General features: G+C 62.1%; 1 protein-coding gene across 7 annotated transcripts in view; it reads right to left on the bottom strand.

Annotated features, from left to right (window-relative positions):
* Positions 1-355: 355 nt before the first annotated feature.
* Shisal1 (shisa like 1) overlaps positions 356-21538 on the bottom strand; it is a 97861-nt gene continuing 76678 nt past the window's right edge. For all 7 annotated transcript variants that reach the window (XM_076855468.2, XM_076855470.2, XM_076855464.2 and 4 more), the window contains exon 5: positions 356-1642. In XM_076855468.2, coding sequence (XP_076711583.2) covers position 1642 — 1 coding nt within the window. In that variant the 3' untranslated portion in view covers positions 356-1641. The remainder of the gene's footprint in view (positions 1643-21538) is intronic.

The following is a 21538-nucleotide window of genomic DNA, read 5'->3' as shown; positions in this document are numbered from 1 at the left end:
TCGACGGGGTGGTCACAGGGCCCTCGGGTGCCCGGGGCGGGGGTAGCGTCTGGCTGGGCTGGAGCCGGAGCCGCCTGCTGCCCAGGAGGACCAGCCTCGGCTCCCACGCCCCTTGAACTCCCAGAGGTCTGTCACGGGGTCCAGGCTGAGAGGCCCCAGCTGCCCAGCTCCACAGAGCCCCATCCCTTGTCCCTTGGACGGACGGACTCCTCGGCAGGCCCCCACCACCTCGGCCGCCCTCCTGCTTGCTAGCCCGGCACTGCCAGCCTCCAGCGGGCAGGGGCCTGGGGAGCTGCTCGCTGCTGAGCAGGACGGTGCGGGGCGCCGTGGGGCCGACGAAATGAGGCGGCGGGCGCAGGAGGGACACACGTTTATTGAGCAGGGCCACCGAGCTGAGAGCTGTGGGAGAGTTTGGCCTAACACTGTGGAGGGAGCACGTCTACACTGCAGCCCGCCCTGGGGACCGACGGGATCGTCCCCCGGGTTGTTCTTCCCTGTGTGCCCGGGGCAGCAGCAGGGCAGGGGGTGGTGAGGGTGAGCTCTATGGGCAAATGTTACAGGTTTACATGGAAAGTGGATGGATTTCTAGAACCTTCTAGAACCTTCCGCTCTGGTTTTCCATTGGCCTTGTCACCCTGTCTGGCAAAGATCAACGAGTCTCTCAGACACCAGGCCTGACTCACCTCTCATCCCATCACTGCCCGGCACAGGGTCCAGCACAGGGCAGGCGCTTAACCTGGACGTGCTGAGCAACTGAGACCCTGGGCGGCCGTGGGGGAGCTGAGCGATGGCTCTCCACCGGGGAGGCGCCCGGGGCCCTGGGCTGTGGAGCACTTTGGGTCTCTGCACCCGAGGGCTGACCTCCTGCTGGCCACGTGGCCCCGGTAGCCTGCCCACTCGAGCTGCTCCTGTGTGTGGCAGTGGGTGGCCTCCACACGGCCAGCGGGGGCGTGCTCCTGCCATTCCGTGGTGGGGACGGGTCCCTAAGAACCACCTGCTGGCACTGTCCAGACCCCAGGGCCCCTGAGGCACATGGCCAGCTCCAGCTGGCCCCCTGCTGCTGACTGCAGCCAGAAGCCTGGGCCCTAGGCAAGGACACTAGCAGGACCCCCGCCACGTGGTGACCTGTGCCCATCAGAGGACTTGCGGGGGACCGCAGTAAAAACGAACAGGCACACACACCCTGAATCACACGCGCACACACTCACGCTCACACCCCACTCTGACACCACAGGCCCCGGCCACCACAGGAGGGGGCAGAGGTGAGGGAGGCCTCGCTGCGTGGACCCCGGGTGGGACCCACCGGCTGGAACTCCTCTGGCTCAAGTCGGCCAGGGTCACTCTGTGTTTGTCACCCGAGTCCACAACGAGTCACCCTCGGAAGCCACCAGCCCAAAGGAGAACTATTGCTTGCGGACGGGTGGCTCAGGACCCCTCCCCTGCACCCCCGGCCCCCAGCCCTGAGTTTTCTCCTAATGCTAGAAGTCCGTGGAGGGGGGTTTCGGGCACAGACGGCGTCTCCTCCTCTGCCGCTGCCTCCGCCTGGCCTCCTCTTGGCGTCTCTGTCCGAGTTGTCCTTGGAGGCTGCACCGGGTGCTTCGGGTGTGGCCTCCCCCATCCTGAGGCACGGCGAAAAGGTTTTCTGAGGAAACAGAAGGAAACAAAATATCATCTAGAGTCTCTTCCATGGGAGCTTGCTGGGGTCATTTGTCTGGGGTCTCAGGGACAGAAAAGGCCAGCTTGTGTCCTCTGGACTTGGTGAATCATGTGACTATGATTCTGGGAGCAAGACAAAAACATGTGCTGTCCCTGTGGCTCTGGACGGCGCTTGTGCCCTAGCCCATGCCATAAGAGAAGAAAAATGCAGATACAGGATTGGAACAGAAGCAGGATCGCAGTGAACTGAAGACCAGCCCCTAGAAACTCTAACAGGACTAACAGGACGTCTGTCAGAACGGCGGAGCAGGTGTGAAGGGTGAGTCCCATCTGCGAGACGCCAGGTCGACGTAAGACTCCACAGTGTCATCCACCGCGGCAGTCACCAGGTCACCCTGGGCCGTCTTGTCTGGGCACAGTCTCGATTAACACAGGTTGTGCTTTCAAAATTTTTAATATCGTTCCTCCGCGGCCCTCAAAACTGCTGTGGTTGGGTGACAAATTTCCCAGTCCCCCTTGCCATCACAATCTGGAAATATTAGAAACATACAGATGCCATCTGAAGATGACAAAGCCCATTATGTATCTCAGAGTCACTCCACTGAACATGCCCACGTCATACAAAGTCATGGAGGGGACGCGCAGGTGCCCCTGAAACGCCTGGATGGCTGGAGACCAGCGGGCAGGGGCAGGAGCGTGGAGACCGCCTGCGGGGACACGTTCAGCTTTGACAGGGAGAGTCGTCGCGGGCAACACAACGAGAAGCAGAAGACCACCCACCTGTGGAGGAGCCACGATCCCACCTCTGCCCACGGAAGAGCAGCCGCGGTCGCCCGTCTCTCCTTGGCAGATGAGGTGGTCATGCGGCAGCCCACGCCCTGTAGCGGAAGTCCGCCGGGCTACAGAGGACCACGGTGATTGCAGGCTTCACTTATCGCCATATCGCCAGGGGTTAGCTGGTACGCAGTAGGGACTTAATCCATATTTGTTGAATGAGTGAATGTGCCAAGAATTTAAAGCCCCGATAAACCATCTTGTGATCATGAAATCAACAAAAAACCTGTTGCATATATTTAAGATCATAATTCCCCCGAGCCCTTCTTAAATACCCTACCAGAGGACACTTAGGCAAACCGAGGGGCAATGGGGTCACTCTTGAGAAGAGCCCTGGCAATGAGCACAGAGTCCCTTTAACTTGAGGGCCACGTCTGAAAGAAATCCAGGGGGTTATCACAGAGGAGACGAAAAGAAAGCAAAGAACTGACGTGACACGTGGGACGTGGGACGGACGGAGGTGGGACGGGCCGATACCGACAACTGCGACTCACTCATTCATAGTCTGATCACTCAGAGACCGAGGTGCCGACCGAGGCATCAAGGTGAACAGAAAGAGATCAACTAAAACAAACTGCTGGGAGAAAAAGGGAGGGAAAGCAGAGAATCGTGGATCCTGACCTTCTCCCTAACAGGGATGAGTCCTGCACAAGGAAAACCGGATCTTAAGTCCACGGTGTCACGTTGGGATCACGAAGGTGGCCACGGACTGGAAAACACAGCTTTCCAAATTATCAGAAGGCTTATATACAAAAAGTAAAACAGAGAAAACAGGACATGTGGGGAGATCGGCACCCACACAAGTTATCAAAGCAGGAAGACCCAGCGCGTCCGCCCCGCCAGTGGACGTCAACGAGCCACACACACTGGCTAAAGAGAGGACCCTCAGACTGGACACACAAGGTGCCCGGGACAGAGCGACTCAGAGAGGTCGGGACTCAGGGCCACGGAACCGTGTGGTTAAAAATGACCAAATGCTAAAACTTATGTCACATGAATTGTGTCCCATTTTAAAAGGGAGGACGGGCAGAAACATAACAAACGGATGCAGCCCAGGAAACCAGGGGCTCTGGCTTTGGGATGAGGGAAGCTGAAGGTGGGCAAGAAAGAGCAAAGAGAGAAACCAAGGCTCTGTGAGCGGATCCAGGATGAAGGTCGTCAGGAAGAACTGGCGGCCGTGACGGAGTTCTTGAGTCACAGCCAGGACCGCTGGAGATGGAGGAAGAAAGGGCAGAGTGTGCTGCAGCCTGTGTCTTCACTCACCTCCTCAGCCCACTACAGACGAAGGGGCAGAAACCAGTAAGAATATGGGAAGCCAATGACTGTGTGTGTGTGTGTGTGTGTGTGTCTGGGGGTGGGTGTGTGTAGAAGACAATGTAATATTTATAAAAATGCTTTTGAAAATGCACACACAAAAAGGGACTATCAGGCCCAAATTTTCAAAAGTAAAAACAGAATGACATTCTCTATTACAGTATAATAGAATTTGAGAATACTAACCACAAACACACACACACACACACACACACAAACAAACTTTAGCATCAAGAAGTATGTAAACTCTTTCAAACAGCTGTTGAATCAAAGGGAGCAAAATAAATAAATAAATAAAAATTGCGAAATATTTAGACAATAACAAACTTTTCTTTTTTTTTTAAAGAGAGAGTGTGAGAGAGAGAGGAAGGGAGAGAGAGAGAGAACTTTTTAATATTTATTTTTTTTTAGTCATCAGCGGACACAACATCTTTGTTTGTATGTGGTGCTGAGGATCGAACCTGGGCCACACACATGCCAGGCGAGCGCGCTACCGCTTGAGCCACATCCCCAGCCCCACAATTAAACTTTTCAAAACAAAAATTTAAAAACCGTTTTTAGGAATAAAAAAAAAAAAATTCAGAACCTGATGATGCAGCCAAAGCAATGCTCAGAGGAAAATTCATAGTCTTAAAAAATAATGATTTTTATTAATACACAAGAATGCATGAATTAATCATCCATTTCAAAGAGCCAGAAAAGGAAGACAAAATAAACCCAATATAGATATAAGAAAGCAATAAATAAATTAAAACTGAAATGGAGTTAAAAACAGAAAAGGAAAAAAAGGGAACTAATAAATCCAGCTGCTGGTTCTTTGGCAAACAATGAATCATGTTAACTCTTAATAAATCCAATGATAGAGGCTAGGAGGGGAGACACATGTTGGAAGGACCGTCTGTACCTTCGCTTTCCCGCTCCACTTCCCACTCTACCGTAACCTCTTCAAAAGGCTCCAACTACTCCACAGAATTTGCCCTTGTCAAGGTCACCAACAACCTCCATGCTGCTAAAGCCAGTGGTCAAGTCTCAGTCCGCTCCACCCGTCCTCTCAGACCAGTGACTCCAGTGGTCCATCTCATGTCCTGGAGGCTCAGCCTCTCTCCTGGCCCCTCCCCTATTCCCTGCCTGGTCTGCCAGTCCCTCTGCTGGTCCTGCCCCACCTCCCAGCAGCCTCTTCCCCGTCCATCTCTACTCATCCTGAGATGTCACCTCCTCCCACGGCTGTGAGTGCCATCTGCAGACGCTGTCCGGCCTCCAACTCCACCCAAACTCCATGTCACAGCCGCATCGTCTACACCAGCTGGACATTTAAGAGACCTCTCAAACTCGGTATTCCCCAAATTAAAGTTCCCGTCTTCCTCCCTGTACGAGCCCTCCCCACAGATGTCCCGGCCTCCATAGCACAACGCCACCTGCCATCTGCTCACCTTGTGGTCCCGGGGTCCCCTCTGCCCCCCCCCCCCCATCTAATGATCCACCAGCAAATCCCCCGTGCTGCCTGCGGGTCTGGTCACATGGCGCCCCGTCCCACCCCACCCAGAGGGAGCGAACGGCCTCCCTCCCGCTGCCCTCTCAGCCCTGCTGCCCGCCTCTGCTCCCTCCACTCCAGCTGTGTGGTCCACTTTGTGTGACCCTCGATGGGCTGCCAGGCGCCACGTGTGGGACCAAACGTCCTTCTGGGTGTGTCGGTGAGGCTTTTGAACGGCACTCTGAGGACCGCAAGGGCCTCCCCCTGTGGATGGGCCTCCTCGGGGGAGGCCTGGTCACAACAACCCGGGCGGAGAGTCTGCTCTTGTCCCCAGGCCATGCTGGAGCTGGGACACGGGACATGTGCCTGCAGGCTTGGACGGGGACACACACCCTCAACACCGGGTCCCAGTTCTGGGCTCCAGCTGGAACCAGACCATCGGCCCCTCTGTCCTCTGCTCGCAGCTGGCTGGGCTGGGGCTCTTGGCCCCCGTGACGCTGCGAGCCATTCCCCACAGAATCTCCTGGTGGACACTCCCCACTGCTGCTCCCTGGAGAACCCCGAGCCCCAGACCAGCCCCCTCCTGCCGGCCCCGCCAGGCAAACCGTGGCACCCCTCCGCCTGCTAGCCTGGACCCAGCCCAGCGCCAGCCTCTCCCAGGCGGCCACCCCAGCTCCCCCCACAGGGCAGGGCGCGGACGGCCAAGGTCTCCGTGGAAGGGCGCTTCTCACTGGTTTTGCTGCACCAGTGTCCCCAGGTCGAGGGGGAAGCCACAAAGAGGAGCAGAACAGGGGTCCAGGGAGCTCAGGGGACGACCCTTCACCCTTGAGCTGGATCCAAGGACCTTCGCGAAGTGGACGCATCTCCCAGGAAAGAGAAATCACCCGGGACCCGGGAGGGAGAGTCTGCGACCAAGAAGAGACGCTGGCAGGTGGGCGAGATCCAGAGTCTCAGCAAGAGACGCCATCGGAGCCCGTGAGGGAGGCCTGGGGCAGCAGGGCGCCAGGGCACCAGGACCGGGCGGGGCACACGGTGTCCCCACCCGGGAGCAGATGGCCGCAGCAGCAGAAGCTTCGGGGTGTTCTCTTTGGCAGGAAACCCGTGCGCAGGACTGGGACCGTGCCCACGCCCTCCACCCCAGGATGGCGCCCTCCTCCCGCGGACTGGCTCATGGGCAAGCACCTGGGCAGATGCAGAGACGGGAACGGCCCCAGCAGCTGCCCGTGACCCACCCTGTCCCCTGCCCGGGGCACCGGTGTCCTCTGCTCCCTTCCAGGGCTTGCCGTAGAGATGTGTGGCATCTCTACGCTGAGACCTCTCCTTTGGGTCTTGATTCTCCCACGGCCCCCGGAGGTCCCCTCAGTGGACCCCTGCGCTTCCCCTGAACCCTCCCCTCTCAGCCTCCCCGCCACTCGGCCTCCCAGTCTCCTGGCCCAGGGCGCTGACCGCTGCTCCCCTCCCTTCTTCATGGCCAGGTCCGATCCTTCGCCAATCTCCTCGGCTCTATTTCAAAACAGACCAGAACCTAGCCACTCTGGCCATCGCTCCTGTGGCCAGGCCACCACCCTCCCCTGCCTGGATTGTGCAGAGACTCTCAACCGAGTTCGCCGCTCTCACCTCCCCACAGTTGATCCTCAGCACAGAAACGCAGGAGGAAGCACAGTAGGACAGCTTGATCCCCGGCCACCTAACCTTCAGAACAAATATTTATTGTCTCTTTTGCTCAGAATCCTCTAACGGCCTTGGTGCCTCTCCTGGCTGCGTTCCCACCTGGTCTCCTGTTATGCCCCTCGTCACACCTCTGCAGCCACACGGGCCACCTTGGGGGTCCCCAGCATCTCCGGTGCCTTTGCCACAGGACCTTTGCATCTGCTGGACTGCTGTCTAGATGGCCCCCGGGCCTCCATGCAGGGCTCACTGTCTCAGCACTCAGGTCTTGGTGCAGTTGGATCCTCAGGGCAGGGCTTCTGGGGCTGAGTTTTCTGTGTCATCCAAGCCTTGAGAACTCGCAGTGGGGGCAGGGGGTGCCAGGGAAGCATGTCCCTCCTCCGTCCCCCACCCATGTAATGTAGCCTGAGATTCACACTTTCAAAAGTACTTACTGAGCACCCACTTGGTGCTGGACGCTGCTCTGAGCTCTCCATAGAGATCACTCATTTAATCCTCAGCAGAGCTCACGAGGTAAGTCCTGTTGCACAGAGGAGGAAACCGAGGCCCAGAGAGGCTCAGCACGGTGCTCTAGCTCACACAGCACACGGCTGAGCGCAGGCAGCCTGTCTACCCCAGGCCTGGACTTGGCCTGTCCTGTGTGATCTGAACGCTGCCGGCAGGAGCAGTGGGGGAAGGAGCCCCTCAGGTCCCAGCCGTGGTGTAACCCGTGCCCTGTCACCTTGTCACAGACGAGCCACAGAAACGCAAGATGCTGGTGATCATGGAAACCGCGGGGAGGGGAGGCAGGAAACCCTGCGCTTTCGGCTCCATTTTCCTGAAAACCTAAAGCTGTGCCCAAAGCAGTCGGTCACTAAATGACACGCAGTTCCTAAGACGGTGCACTGTCCCCCAACAGCCATCACATCAGCCCCAGTGAGGACCTGATTCGAAAGGTGGGCACGCAAGTGACGTAGGGGACCCGCCACCCAGACGTGACGCGGGGTGACAGGCAGCCTGAGGCAGCAGGTGGCCCAGCCAGCGTTTGAAAGGAGATGTGCTGGACCTGGCTGTGCCCAGGGGCCCCGAACCCGGGCCGTGCAGCGTGACCACGGTTCAGCCGTGACTCTGCTGAGGGTCAGGAGGACCCGGGGGCCATGCGCGGGTCCCTTTCAACAAGGACGTGGGCTTCCAGGGGTGTCCACGTCCGCGGGGCCCTGGAACCAGGCCCTGGAGGTCACTGCGGCCATGTGACATCAGAGAGCTGCGGAGACCCCGGGAGACCCCACCAGGGAGGGGGCAGGAGGGGGCGTGGAGAGTGGGGTGACCGGTGTGGTGGCTCAGGACCCTGTGACGTCCCATCGTGGCCACTGACGCGGGAGCCGTGGACCAGGAGAGTGGGACCAGCCCAGCCTTCCAGATCTGGGGCGTGAAAAGCCACCAAGCCTGGGGACTGGGCCGCGGTGCGGCAGTCTGCTGGACACAAATCACTCAAGCAGGGACAAACTTTATTTCCCAACTCCCACAGCACTCCACACACGCTCCCCGGGAACTCTCCCCAACGCCACCCACGCGGCTCCTCCAGGAGCACACCACACCAACCGGAACTCCCTCTCCCCGGGCTGCGCCACTCACTCTCGGAACCCGCAAGAACTCAACGGGAACTGGGCGGCCAAGGCAGCGAGAGCAGCCCTGTTACTGGACAGTGAAGGTCTAATACACAATTGAGTCAATCCAGCAGCATCTTATTGGCTCGCCTCTCAACAGGGGCCACTCCGACTGGTTGTGGCTCTCAACACCGCGGGTCTGGAGAACCGCATGACATCCCGCAGGGGGTGGGCGGGGGGACGCCAGGAGGAGGTCAGGGCCCGCCCCCACCCGGCCTGGTTCTCAGGTGGAAGCTGGGAATCAGGTAACCCTGGGGGGATCAGCCAGAGAGGCTCAGGGAAGCCTGGGGACAGCAGGTCCAGCAGGGCATCCTGCTCCGGGGACCTGCCCACGGCATCGTGTGTGGCAGGGAGGGAGGGGGGCCGAGACGGGTCCGTGAACAGAAGCAGAGGTGACAAAACGGAGGAGATGACTCGGGGTTCTGCCGACCTCTGGGGTGGGCCTCCGCGTCAGGATTCTAGCTTAGGCGCCCGACCTGAGAACCCCCACCTCTGCCTCTCAGGCACGTGGGCGGGAAAGGGAAGGGGACGAAGGTGGTGCCCACAGCGCTGGAGAGGGCCTGGCCTGGGAGGGGCAAGGACAGGGAGCCCCAGGGACTGAGGGCGGTGGAAGAGAGAGGCTTGTCAGGGAGCCAGGTCTGTCGGGCCTCAGCCTGGTCCCCCCTGGGGGCTGGGGACGGGGCCTCAGCCTGGACTCCTCGCCCGCCCAGCATGAGCACCTCCCTCCGGCTCAGCTGGCGGCCGTGGTGGAGACGAGGCTCCTCCCGGGGGAGGCCGCGTCCCCCACTCCTCTGAGCCTCTTCCTGGCTGCCCTGCCGCTGGGCCTCAGCCCCCAGCCTTCCTCGGGGACCTCCCGGGAGGGCACCAGCTGCCGCAGTTAGTCATGCCCGAGAGGCACACGCGCTCTGGACCTCGGAGCGCCAGTTGGAGAGGGTGGGGGCTCTGGGCAGCCGGGCCTCGGTGGCTTTGGCCTGGCTCTCGTGCTGCGTGGGGCCCTGGGCTACTTTCTTACCATTTATGCTTTTTATCCACATTTTTACGCATATTATTTTGAACCAAATGAAATATTTCAAAATCAGCAACATTAGAAAAATCTCACTCTACCCAGGTTCCCTCGAGGCGGTTTTAGCACTCGGCGGGGCCTCAGGACCTCTTCCCAGGTACCTCCACTATGACCTCCGCTCCGACGGCCCCTCTGCAGGAAGCCCCAGTTCTCGCCACGCTGCCCGCTTTACCTCCCACACACCCCCAGGACCCACTCGCCAAGCGCCCCCTGGCACAGCCGACTCCCACAGGCCTGGGCACACGGAGTGGTGGTGACACTGGCCTCAAAGTCGGGGTCTGCTCAGATCCCAGTCCTGCGTTTCACAGGCTGGTGACCCTGGGCAAGTGCCTGACTCTCAGGGGCTCGGGCACCCGCCTGATAGGACTTTAGGACCCCCTTCCTGCGGGCAGCGGGACTCATGCCACTGTGGACGGCCCTCTGCTGGGAACAGCTGTGGCTGGCCCACCTGGATGTGGCCTGGCCGTTAGCCCATCCGCTCTGGGGACGCGGTCAGCACACCGCCTTCCGGAGGGAATCCTTGGCTGAGGCCAGTTTTTGTTCTGTTTCCATGGCGACCCGTCCCAGCCGTGCAGCACCCATGGGAGCAGGGAACGTCCCCAAGCGAGAGTGACTGTCGGCTTCTGTGACCGAGAGCCCCCGACCCTGCTGTGGGGCTGCCTGTCCTCTTGGACACGTTGGTGGTCACACGCCCCTCACTGTCAACCAGCCCCGTGGAGACCAGGTGCTGGCCACCGACAGGTCCCCTGCAGAACTGGCTGCTGTGATGTCCTCTCCATCCAGGCCTGGGCTGGGTGCTGGGGTCCTGGAGCCGAGTCACGCCCTGCCCTTGAGAGCTGAGCTGGAGCCACACCAGGACCCCACAGCAGGAGTGGCATGTTCCAGGGTCTGGGCTCCCGAGGGTCCCACAGGTCCTGGCCTGGGAGGAGGTCAGGGGCAGTCTCCAGGGTGCTGACCCCGAGCAGAGTTAGCTAGGAGTGCACCAGGAGGAGGGAGCATCCTGGTCAGGGCCACGTGGAGGGTCACAGTGGTGGCTGTGGGTGGCCCGAGACATTCCTGGCAGGGGGCATCTGGAGAGGGGCTGGGCCCTCAACTGCCGGGCACCTGCTGGACCTGGGGCCTTGGGAGCCGAGGAGGGAGACCGTCGCTGGTTCTAGCAGAGGCTGGGAGTTCGGCCACTGTGCTGGGCCTTTCTTCTGAGCCGGGCACTGTTCTGAGCCTTGTCCCCATGGCACAGCCTGACCTAGTGTCCTCAGCCACCCTGAGAGCTGGGGACCATGATCCGCACAGCTTGGGGACCCTGGGGCTCAGAGAGGCTGCGTAGCTTGTCCAGGGTCACACTTGGAGTGAGTGGCAGAGCCAGGATCCAGTCTGTGCCGCTGAGTACCGGGCCACACGGCCACCTGGCTGGGGACCAGCAGGCCTAGCGGGCAGCAGGCAGGCAGTCCTGTGAGGCGGAGCCTGGCATTGGGAAGAGGAGGCGCGCAGCTGGCAGGCCGTGGGCTGGCGTCTGCAGCATCCCTGGGAGGAGAAGCCAAGCACCTGGCAATTTGAATCATAATGAAAGCTCTGGGTCTGGGGAGCCTGCAACAATGGGCGCTGAGGCAGGGGAGTGCCGCCCAGCATGAGTGACTGCCAGGTGAGCTGCAGACAACCGTCCCTCTTTCCCTCCCTCCCGACACAAGATGACAGCAGCTCCCACACTTAGCCCTGACAGTAGCGGTGCGGGCCAGGCGCTCCCTGCACATGTGCCAGGAACTCTTGAGCAACTCCCAGATGGGGACAGCTGTGTTCTGCAAAGGGAGCAGGCAGCGGGCGCCGGGGCGCTGAGAACTGACGGGAGGCCCGGCAATCCCCAGGGTGCGACCTGTGGGACTGTCCTTGGAGGCGGCGGAGGTGGTGCTGCCTGTGAGGTGGCCCAAGGGCAGAGAGGAGCCTGAGGCCCCCAGAGCCACCCCTGTGCGCCCACGGGAGAGGCCAAGACTACGCTGCCCACAGTGAGCGCCCGGGGGGACGCGGCAGGAGCTCTCCCGTGACTCGAGTGGGACCCAGACGGCTCAGCCTGGGCCTCTTTGTGAAAGTGATTGGCAGGAAGTCCTGAGGCAGAATCCGCGCCTGTCCTGTCACCCTAGGGACATGCCCAGGTGCCATCACAACACCAGTGTTCTCCCTGTCCCCAATCCCCAGAAGCTGTGCCTGTCCCTTTACAGATCAAAATGGGCTCTGCGGCTGGGGTGACACTCAGGGTCTCCAGATGGGGGTTGCTGGGGTCATGTGGCTGGGCCACAGGAGGGAGGCAGGGTCAGAGTCAAGGAGAGGTGGCCGTGGCAGCAGCTGGGCAGAGGGTGGCTGCTGAGGGGGCTGAGGCCTTGGCACCTCCCAGAGCTGGGAAAGGCAGGGCAGAGGGATCCAGCCGGGGTCTCCAGAGGAAGCCCTGGCGCAGGGCAGGAAGCTAACCATGTGCTGCTTTAGGCCACTGGGTTTGTGGCACCTTGTTATGACACACCTGTGCTGTCCCAAGAGCCATGCACCCGGGGCTCTGCTGGCAACCTGAGCAGCTGTTCATGTGGTCCCAGAGAGCAAAGGACCCGCAAGTCGTCAGGGGACAGGATGCACACTCTGTGGAGCGTCCACACAATGGAAGGCCACACTGCAGTCAACAAGGACAAAGCATGGTGTGACTGTCAGGTCGGTTTGCGGTGGCTGAGGGAACAAAGCACCAGGCAACCCGCAGGCGCAAAAGAACAACCAACCAGGCGCCCACAGACAAGCAGTGATGACCACCTGTCAATCAGCGGGGTCTCTCACCAACCTTGGAAGGACATGGAGCTCAGCAAGATCCCCAACCAACCTCAGGAGGACAAGGGACCCTACAACCTCCCTTTCCTGTCCCAAGCCCTCCCTTCCTGCCCTAAGCCTGATGAAAGTCCAAGTCCAGCTGGGCCTGGGTGCAGGGTCTCGCCCGGAGCCAGTCTCAATATAGCCTCCTTCAGCAGCTTTCAATCTGCCTCCTTTTGGTCACCGGTGACGGACCTTATGGTGACAGGCCAGGCCCTGAGGCCATACCATCCCGATCCACTCGGCTAAGCTCAAGAACGGGCCAAAGTAACTCAGGGGCTGGGGGTCAGGAGCGTCGCGGTGCCAGGAAGCCTGGGTGTTGGGAAGTTTGGTAGCTGAAGTTCATCAACTGTGCCAGTGTGACATTCTGTGGGGCCATGACCCTCGAAGCCGCTATGGCCAACGATGCCTTTCACAGCCCAGGTGCCCTCTGCGATGCCCACGGTGACACTGCCTAAGGATGCCATCTCGGAACACCTCCAGCCGCCCAGCTGATAGGGGTGCGGCACCCTCGGGGAGGCAGCCCGGTGTCCCTGCTCTGCACCTTCTGAAGCAGGTGACTGCAGCTCTGGAGGAGGACACTGCGGCGCAGGTGCGCGCTCCTCCCTGGGCACAAAGCAACCCCAGTTGCCGCGCGCAGTTCTGCCCGTTTACGGTCGTGGGCACCGGCACCTCTTATCCGAGTGGCACCGCAGGCCGGGAGCAGGTGCGATGGCCCCTTTCCCAGGTGGGAAGCCCGAGGTCCACTGGGAGCCGCTGGCTGCCCAGCCGGCCCAGGCTCCGGAGCCCCTCCCACCCGGCTCCACCCACCTCAGGGGTGAGCCCTGATTGGAGGAGCCCTTTACTGTGCCCCACCCCCTGGCACAGTGAATGGCCCAGAGATGGGGGCGTGGTCCCTGGGAGCCAATCAGGACCAGCAAGGCATGTCTGGGCCTGCGTTTGAGCCAACCAGGGCTCTGATACCTGTTGTCCCTGGAGCAGGTGGAGGCTGACTGTGGCCCGCCTTGTCGCTCCTTGTGAACTTGGCACACAGCTGACACTCGTTCAGCCTCTGCGCTTACCTAACTAGGTGTCACCTTTCTCCCGCAGCCTCAGTGGACTGTTCTGCTGGGGGCGCGGTGGGGAGGTTACAAAGGACAGTGCATGGAATAGCACCTTGGTTGGTGGCCACGCCTGTAGTCCCAGCTGCTTGGGAGGCTGAGGCGGGAGGATCCCGAGTTCAAAGCCAGCCTCAGCAACTTAGGGACGCCCTAAGTAGCTCAATGAGCCCCTGTCCCTGAATAAAATACAAAGGGGGGAGGTGGGTGGGTCTGGAGATGTGGCTCAGTGGTCAAGGGCCTCTGGGTTCAATCCCTGATACCCCCTGGGGGAAAGGGGAAGGAATTTCAAAAGGGGTTATTTTATTTTGCCTGTAGCCCTACAGGCTGACGGGTCCTGTAGCTGGCTAGAGCGCGAGGGGCAGAGTGAGGGAAGGTGGGGAAAGCCACTGGCTGTTTGACTGGGGCGTGTCACGTGATCCTCCGGAACCTCAGTTTCCACGTCCATAAAAAGGCAAGAAGAACCGGGCGGGGTGGTGCAGCCTGCGATCCCCGCAGCTGGGAGGCTGAGGCCGGAGGATGGCGAGTTCAAAGTCAGCCTCGACAAAAGTGAGGCGCAGAGCAGCTCAGGGAGACCCTGTCTCTAAATAAAATACAAAACAGGGCTGGGACGTGGCTCAGTGACCGAGTGCCCCTGAGCTCAGTCCCTGGTACCAAAAGCAAAAAAAAAAAAAAAGGCAAGAAGAACAGTTGTCCTGAGAGATCTTGTGCAGTGTCCCCAGCTGCCCCTGGTCCCCCAGCCACCCCTGCTGGGTCTCCCGCAGAGCGCGGCTGTGGCATGCTGTCCTGTGGGGCGCACAGCACTCGGGAGAACTTAACGCCAAGCCTCCCCTTCTTTCCCTCAGAAGCCCACTCTGTCCCGGAAAGTGCAGAAGTCAGGCGGAGGGGGAGGGCGCGGGCTGGGACGGTGTCCAGGTACCCGTGGAGCTCGCTGCCGGCTCCGTGCTGTGGGGACATGGGGACTGCAGGCAGGACTGTCAGCAGTCCCTGCCCCTCCCAGAGCACCCGTCTTGAGCCTTCTGGACCTGACACCCTCCTGCTTTGCCTCCCACTGGGGGGGGGCTCCTCCAGGCCCCTCCTGTCCTGCTCTCTCTCCTACAGTCCTGGGGCCTCCAACCCAGGATCCTGTGCTCTGCTGATCCCCAGTGCCATGCCCGCCCCACGTGCCCTCTGGCTCAGTCCTTGGGTGCCCCACTTCTTGCCCATCCCCACCAACCCACCGGTCAGGCCCATGGGCACCCCTTCCTACTTCCTGCCCCTCTGCTACCCCTTCCTCCCAGGCTGCAGACATGGAGCCTATTTGGTGGCCTCCAGCTCCCTTCCCTCCCTCCCTTGTGCTACCTCGACTTCCCTTCTGAGGCACAGGGCCCTGCTCTCTGCCCCAGGGCCTTTGCACCTGCTGCCCTCGGTTCCTGGAATGTCTCCACTTCCACCTTGGCCTCCTCCCATCTGCGAGATTCATTCCTTTCCATCCTGCAAATCTGAGTCCCAGAGAAGAAGGGCCAGGGCTGGGGATGCTGAGCGGAGGGCCTGTCCTTGCCTGCAGGCCACTGGGAGCCCCCGAAGGGCCTACAGCCAGGGCTTGTGCAGACGCAGGGCGGAGGCTGCCGCCGCTCTGGGACTGGGCCACAGGAGCTGGGCTGGCCTGGGAGCGGCCGTTGCTGGTGCCCGGCCAGCAGCCTCCTCCATCTCCTCACCCCTGACTTCTGGGAACAGCCACATCCTGAGGTTAATTTTTAATGCTGTCTGTAAATATTTGATGCCCTTGCTCTGACGGAGGCCTGCACTCCGCATTAAATGCCACGGACTGACGGCTCCGGAGGCCTCCTCCGGCGGCAGCCTCTGTCCACACCCCACCTCCTGCGCTTCCTGCCCTGGAATTCTCAGAGCAGTCTGCATCCATTCTTGTCCCCAGTCAGGGTTCCATTAGCAGATGCAGGGTCAGAGAGCCATCGGCCTCCGCCATCTCACACAGGGAACGAGGCTGGGGGGACAGGGCCCAAGGTGACCAGCGAGCCCAGGGCAGGGAGCCGAGGGAGGGGCCCGGATGCCTGTCCAGGACTCTGCAGGACGCAGCCCCTGTTCCCCCCGGGCCAGCAAGACAGACCCACGGCTCAGCTGGGCAGAGTGGGCGGCAGGGAGGCCAGGAGGAGGTGCCCCTGGCACAGTTCTGAGGGGCTGGCGGGGCGAACTGGTGGAGTGCCGGGCCTGCGGGGCGCGCCCCGGCCATGGGATCTGACCTGGGGTGTGTCCCTGCCCTGGCCCAGAGCCCAGCAGGGCGTGGAGGTGCCCGCCGCTCTGGGCCGCGCCTCGTCCTGTCCTCTCAGCTCTGGCCGCGGCCCTGGCACCTCCAGTCTGTGCTCCTGGGGCTGGCGGCCACCCCCCGCTCCCCCTGCTGCTTGGCACCCGAGCAGGGCAGGGCGCGACCAGGTCAAACCCAAGCCCGTGAGTGAGCCCATGGCACCCAGACCCCACGCGCCCACGCCCACCGCCCGCGCACACGCACCCGCCTCACTTGCTCCTCTCCCCTGGAACCACAGCCAGGGAGAGGCCATCTCCCAGGTAGGGTAGTGTCCCCGCCCTCCTGGGGACACACCTGACCTCCAGGCACCTCTCAGCCCTGCTGGCCTGTGCCCGGTCCTGGCCACTCGGGATGCACCGCTGCCCCTGAACCTCTCTGTGCCCAGAGTCCCAGCACGGTCAGTGCTGTACACCCACCACGCTGTGCCTCAGCCCTGAGCACTGTCCTTCCTGGCCAGTGGTGACTCTGGTCACTGCAGTCACACCCGGAGTCCTTGGCATGTTCTCTCCCCTGCCCCCAGGTCCAGCCCTCCACCATCTCTGTCCACCTCCAGAACAGGGCCTTGTCACCAGGCCTCTCATCTCGGTGGCCTCCCTCAGCCTCCCTGCCTCCACCCACCATGGTCAGCTCTGCCCATGGGCTTGGGGCTCTCCCCAGACCCCCCGCTGCTCCACATTTTCCTTGAACCAGTCTGGACAGCATCACTTAGTGGAGTCCCATGTCCCCCTCCCTGTGCCATTGCTGAGAGGCACCATGATTGACGGATGGCTTGGGAAGACGCAAGCCCCGTACAGCTCTCCACTCCGCGCACACGGATGGGACACATCTGGAGTTGGGCCCTAGCAACTAGGATGAGCCGCGGTGCTGGGAGGACTCAGGTCCTTCCTGGGACGGGGGCGCTGGGCAGACACCCCCTGAGGTCCCTCTGCTCCGGTGGCTATAGGAACTCGGGGGCCACGTTTATGGGAGCAGCCGGTCAGCGCGGGTCCAGAACGGGGCTGGAGGCTCAGAGGCAGCAGCACTGGGCAGCAGGACGGCCCAGCCCACAGGGGACCTGGAAGCCAGGCTGCCCAAGGGGCTGAGGCCGTGGGACGCCCCGCCCCTGAGACCCCAGGGATGCGTCTCCGGGGTCCCTGGCCTGGGGTGGCCGTGGGGAAGGAGAGCTGGAGCAGATGGAAACCCCGGGACCCCTGCGGCTGCCCCTCCTGGCTCTGCCCAGGTGGCCACCAGCGCCCAGCAGTGGCTGCTTCTGTCCTGAATCCCAGACATCTGAGGCCAGCCTCGCCGGGGATACGAAGGTCCCGCAGTAACCAAGCAACAGAACTCTGGGTACCCCCTCGGTTGGACCCAGGCCCTCAGCACCCTTCAACAGAGAGGGCGTGGGGCTGTGCCCGGCAGGCGCCCCATTCCCCAAGGGGTGGAGGGAGACGGGGAGTGGGGTGGGCTCGGGGTCCTGCCTAGAGAGGTGCTGCACCAAGTCCTCTCCGAGTCCCTGGAGCCCCTGCAGGCGGAGAGTGTTTGGTCGCTGCAGAGGTTGCACACTGCAGCTCAGAGTGGTCAACAGCCCGCCCAAGGTCACACAGCTGGGCTCTGCACAACCTGGCGTGCCGTCCCAGGAGACCACGAGCTTTGTCCTCTCACCCCGGCCACAGCACCCAGCGCCCCGCAAGCCCTGGTCTGGAAGCAGCCTGGAGTCAAGTCCCCCAGCACCCTCCAGGGAGCCTTGGAAAGGACCGGAAGACCAGGGTGAGGAGCGGCGCCCTCAGGTCGCGGAGCTGGCTTCCTTGCCCTGCCCGGAGCGAGGGCCCAGGCTGGGAGACGTCTGCTGTGCCAACAGCCTCCGTTCTTGGAAGCAAATATTCTAGCAGCCAGGGCCAGAGTCTCAATGGAGGAGGAGCCGCCCTTCCTGAGCCGCGCTGATGGAGACGCCCCGTGTCCCTCGCCCGCGGCGGATCTGGACGGGGCCTATTAACAGCCCAGGGGCCAAGTTGGTTTTGGGGACGGTCATAGCCGCCCCTCCCGGGCCGCGCTCCTCTCTCTTTAAGGTGATTCCTCGTTCTCTACCTTACGCTCCCCGCAGCCCGCAGCCCGAGCGGGTGACAAGGACTTCCTGTCTAATTGACACAAGGGGACGCCCTCTCTGCTCCTGAGGGCTAGTGACCCGCAGCTTCACGGGACATTTAGGGTCTGCTGATGACTCACCTGCTCACCGCAGTCCCTGGGCGTTTTAATTAAGGTGCCAGCCGGAGGGTGGGGCAGTGGGTCCCCTGCCTGCCCAGGTGCAGGACCTCCGGGGACGGGGCTTGTCGGGCACTGACCCCCTGGGAGCTGAGCTCCTAGGGGCCTGTCCCCACTCTCCTGAGGTCCCCCAAGACGGGCAAGCAGGGACTTCCCCAAGGTCATAAAAAGGGACATGAAGGCTCAGAGATGGCCTTGGGCAGCAGGAAATTGGGGCCATTGAAGGGGCTGAGGCCACAGAAGGCTCCTGTCCCTCTGAGACCCCAGGAAGGTGTCTTTGAGGGTCCTTGTGCCTGAACTGCCCAAAGCTGTGGTCCCCCCACTGAGCTGTGCTGGCCTCAGAGACCTGGGAGCTCTGGGGAAACCAGGGACAGACGGGGCAGGCGCAGGGCCCCTCTGGTGACCCTGGACGCGCGTCCTGCGTGGTCTGCGAGCCTCCCTCGGTCTGTCGGCCCTGGCCACACGCACGGATCCTTCCAGGCAGAGTCCGAGGGGCAGGGCGGCTTCTCCACGCACCCCTGGGCGGGTCCCGGGGCAGGGGCTCTGCGTCCTTCTTCCTGTCCCCAGCACCTGTGGCTCTCTGGTGACCTCCACGACGTGTTGGGACACCCACCCCTCAGCACCGTGTGGGAGACGCGGAAGGGACGGTGCAAGAGAGCTGGCAAAGAGGTGCTCCTGGGACAGGGGGGGACGGACGCCTCCTGTCCCCTGCTCTGTCCAGGAAGGCCCAGGGGCTGGGAGGAGTCAGGGATGGACCCAGAACAGGTGTCCCGCACTTGTCGGTGGGTGTCCCCAGGAACAGGCCGCGGTTCTCTTTCAAGTGCACCCAGGGACGTTGGGTCACCACAGTGAGGCCCACAGACCGCTGGGCAGGCGAGGTGGCGCGGGTGGCCACGTGCCGGCCCGGGACCCTGGCAGCCCGGGGCCGGCTGGCCAGGGCTCCGCAGCCTGTTCTCAGGGTCGACGCGCCCCAGGAAACCGGAGTGCAAAGCGGCCCGCGACCCAGGCCCCTGCTGCCAGTGTCCGCGGGTAAATACGGCCACGGTGCTGCCGCTCAGGAAGGGAGGGACACGCAGCCCTGCAGACGTGACAGAGGCCCACGTCCCCAAGACCACCGAGACCGTGAACCCAGCAGAATAATTAGGAAGCCATGTCCCCAGTGTTGGCCACCCTGGCGTCTGTTAGAGCTGAATTAATCACACGCTTATGTAATTTCACTTTTATCGCGGCCACGTTTGACGACGGCTCCCCAAACCCTGCAATCCAAGGGTCAGCCCTTGCAAGGGACAGCGGGCGGTCGGGTACGTAGGAAGGACCCCGAGTTCTCGGGACGCGGCTAGGGCAGGTCTGCGGTTCCTAAACAGGCGACTTGATTTAAAGTCAATTAAAAATGGATTAAGTAAACAGTTCCGGGGAGGCGCGTCTCCAGGCGCCAGGACGAGGATTTGGGAAATAAACGCTGCTTTATGGAAATGACTGCGATTAGCGACTGTCCTGGGGGCGCCGTAAAATAAATGGGAGGCTCCAGGAGAGGGAGCGGAATTAATTAACCACTGAAGGGAAGGTGCTCACCCACCAGCGTCCCAGGGAGCCGGCCCAGAGGGCGCAGGGACCAGCTGCCACCACGCCACCTCCACGAGGCGGGCACTGGTGGGCAGGGCCATTAAACGGCCACCCCCCACACGTCCTTGCTGGAACTTGATCGCAGGAAACGATTCCAGAGGCACACACCAGGCAAAGCCGTCCTCGCTGGCTCCCGCCCCCCAGGCTGCTGTCCCCGAGCCCCGCCACCGGTACTTGTCATAGCAAAACAGAAGTCAAACAAAACCTCCACCGAGCCTCTTAGCCCCGCTCGGCGGCAGGGAAACCGCTCAATCAATGCTGCCCACGGGCCTCGTCGCTGCTGAAGCGATATTTAGAGAGATTAAGTGAATCCACAGGACCACGGCCGGCGGGACAGACGCTCGCCGAGAAAACCGAGACGCAGAATCGCAGGCGCACGGTGGTCAGCGACCGGGGAGGGCAGGGCACCCGCGGTGGCCGTGGCTGTGGCCACGTGTGGACTCGGGAGCTGGGCTTCTCCTCATTCTGACTCTAAAGAGGGTCAACCCCCGTGGTGAGGATGGTCCGTGTCCTCTGCAGACTGGCCGCACCCTGGACCCTACTCTGAGCCTCAGGATCCTCCTGCAGGTGAACCTGTCGGTGCCTGTTTTACAGACGGGAGCACTGAGGCTCGGGGACGTCCAGCGGGGTGCCCGGGCTCCCCGTGGACCAGGATCTGGGGCAGGAGCTGGCCGCTCTGCTCGAGGGTGGCCAGGAGCAAAACTGGTGTGAAATAAGCCCGGGAGTGGCCCGGCTCACTGCCGTGCCCGGGGGTCCTCGGGCGGGTGCCTTGCCCAGGAAGGAAGCAGGTGACCAGATGGCCATCGGCTGGCGCCTCGGCCAAGGCTCTGAGGGCCAGGAAGGACCTTCCCCGCGGGGCCAGGGAAGGGAGAGGCCCCAAAGGAGCGGAGCCCACCCTGCGGCCGGCCCGGCACCTCCTCCCCCGCCTGGTGGCTGGCGGCCCTCAAGTGGCTGGGCCAGGGGGCGCCAGGCTGTTTCAGTGGCCGTGGACCTGAGCAGAGAGGGCTGGACATGCCAACGCCTGGGAACAGACGTCCTGTCCCCTGGGGACACTTGGGTCCTGCCCCAGGGTGAGTGAGCCCCGGCGGGAATCCAGTCCCCCTGACCCCGCAGGTGGCTAAGCCGTTCGCTTGGCCTCCGTTTCTCCTCCATAAAACGGAGCTCAGGGGTCCAGCCACAGAGCTGCCCGGGCGACTCTTCACCGTCCTGCGCGCCAGGCCGGGCAGAAGGCACTCGCCCACTCTGCACCTGGTTCCTGGGTGTCCACCCTGTGCCAGGTGCTGCCCTGGTGTGGGGGGCTCCACTGACCTGGGACACACCCATCCCCACAGACCAAAGCCAACAGGGAGGCGGCATCAGGCTGCAGCAAACCCAACCAAGGATCAGGGCAGGGTAAGGGATGGCGAGAGGGGGCGGGGGCTGCGGCTCTGCAGACCCAGGACGGGACGCCTCTGGCAGGTGACTCCGAGCAGGCACCAGGTGGGAAGGAGGCAGTGAGTCCTACAGGCATCTGGGAGGGGAGCTGTTCGGGAAGGGGCGGGACAGGTGCAAAGGTCCTGGGGCAGAGCGGAAACCACACAGCAGGGCCTCTGGCTGCAGAGCTGGGGAGAGAGCGTCCGGGGGGCCCCACTGCTCAGGGGAGGCTGGTGGGTCTGCAGGAGGTGGAGGGTCCTGGGGGAAGCCAGGGGACAGAGGTGGCACCAGGCCCCCAAGTCCTGCAGGGCCAGGGCCATGAGCCCACCCTGCAGAGGACCCGGCTCCCGGGGCCCCTCTGTTTCGCCCTTGCTG

The sequence above is a fragment of the Callospermophilus lateralis genome, chromosome 4 (genome assembly GCF_048772815.1).
Source record: "Callospermophilus lateralis isolate mCalLat2 chromosome 4, mCalLat2.hap1, whole genome shotgun sequence".
NCBI classification, from domain to species: domain Eukaryota; kingdom Metazoa; phylum Chordata; class Mammalia; order Rodentia; family Sciuridae; genus Callospermophilus; species Callospermophilus lateralis.
The sequence above is the reverse complement of the archived record's forward strand: the minus strand, read 5'-3'. Positions and strand labels throughout refer to the sequence as shown.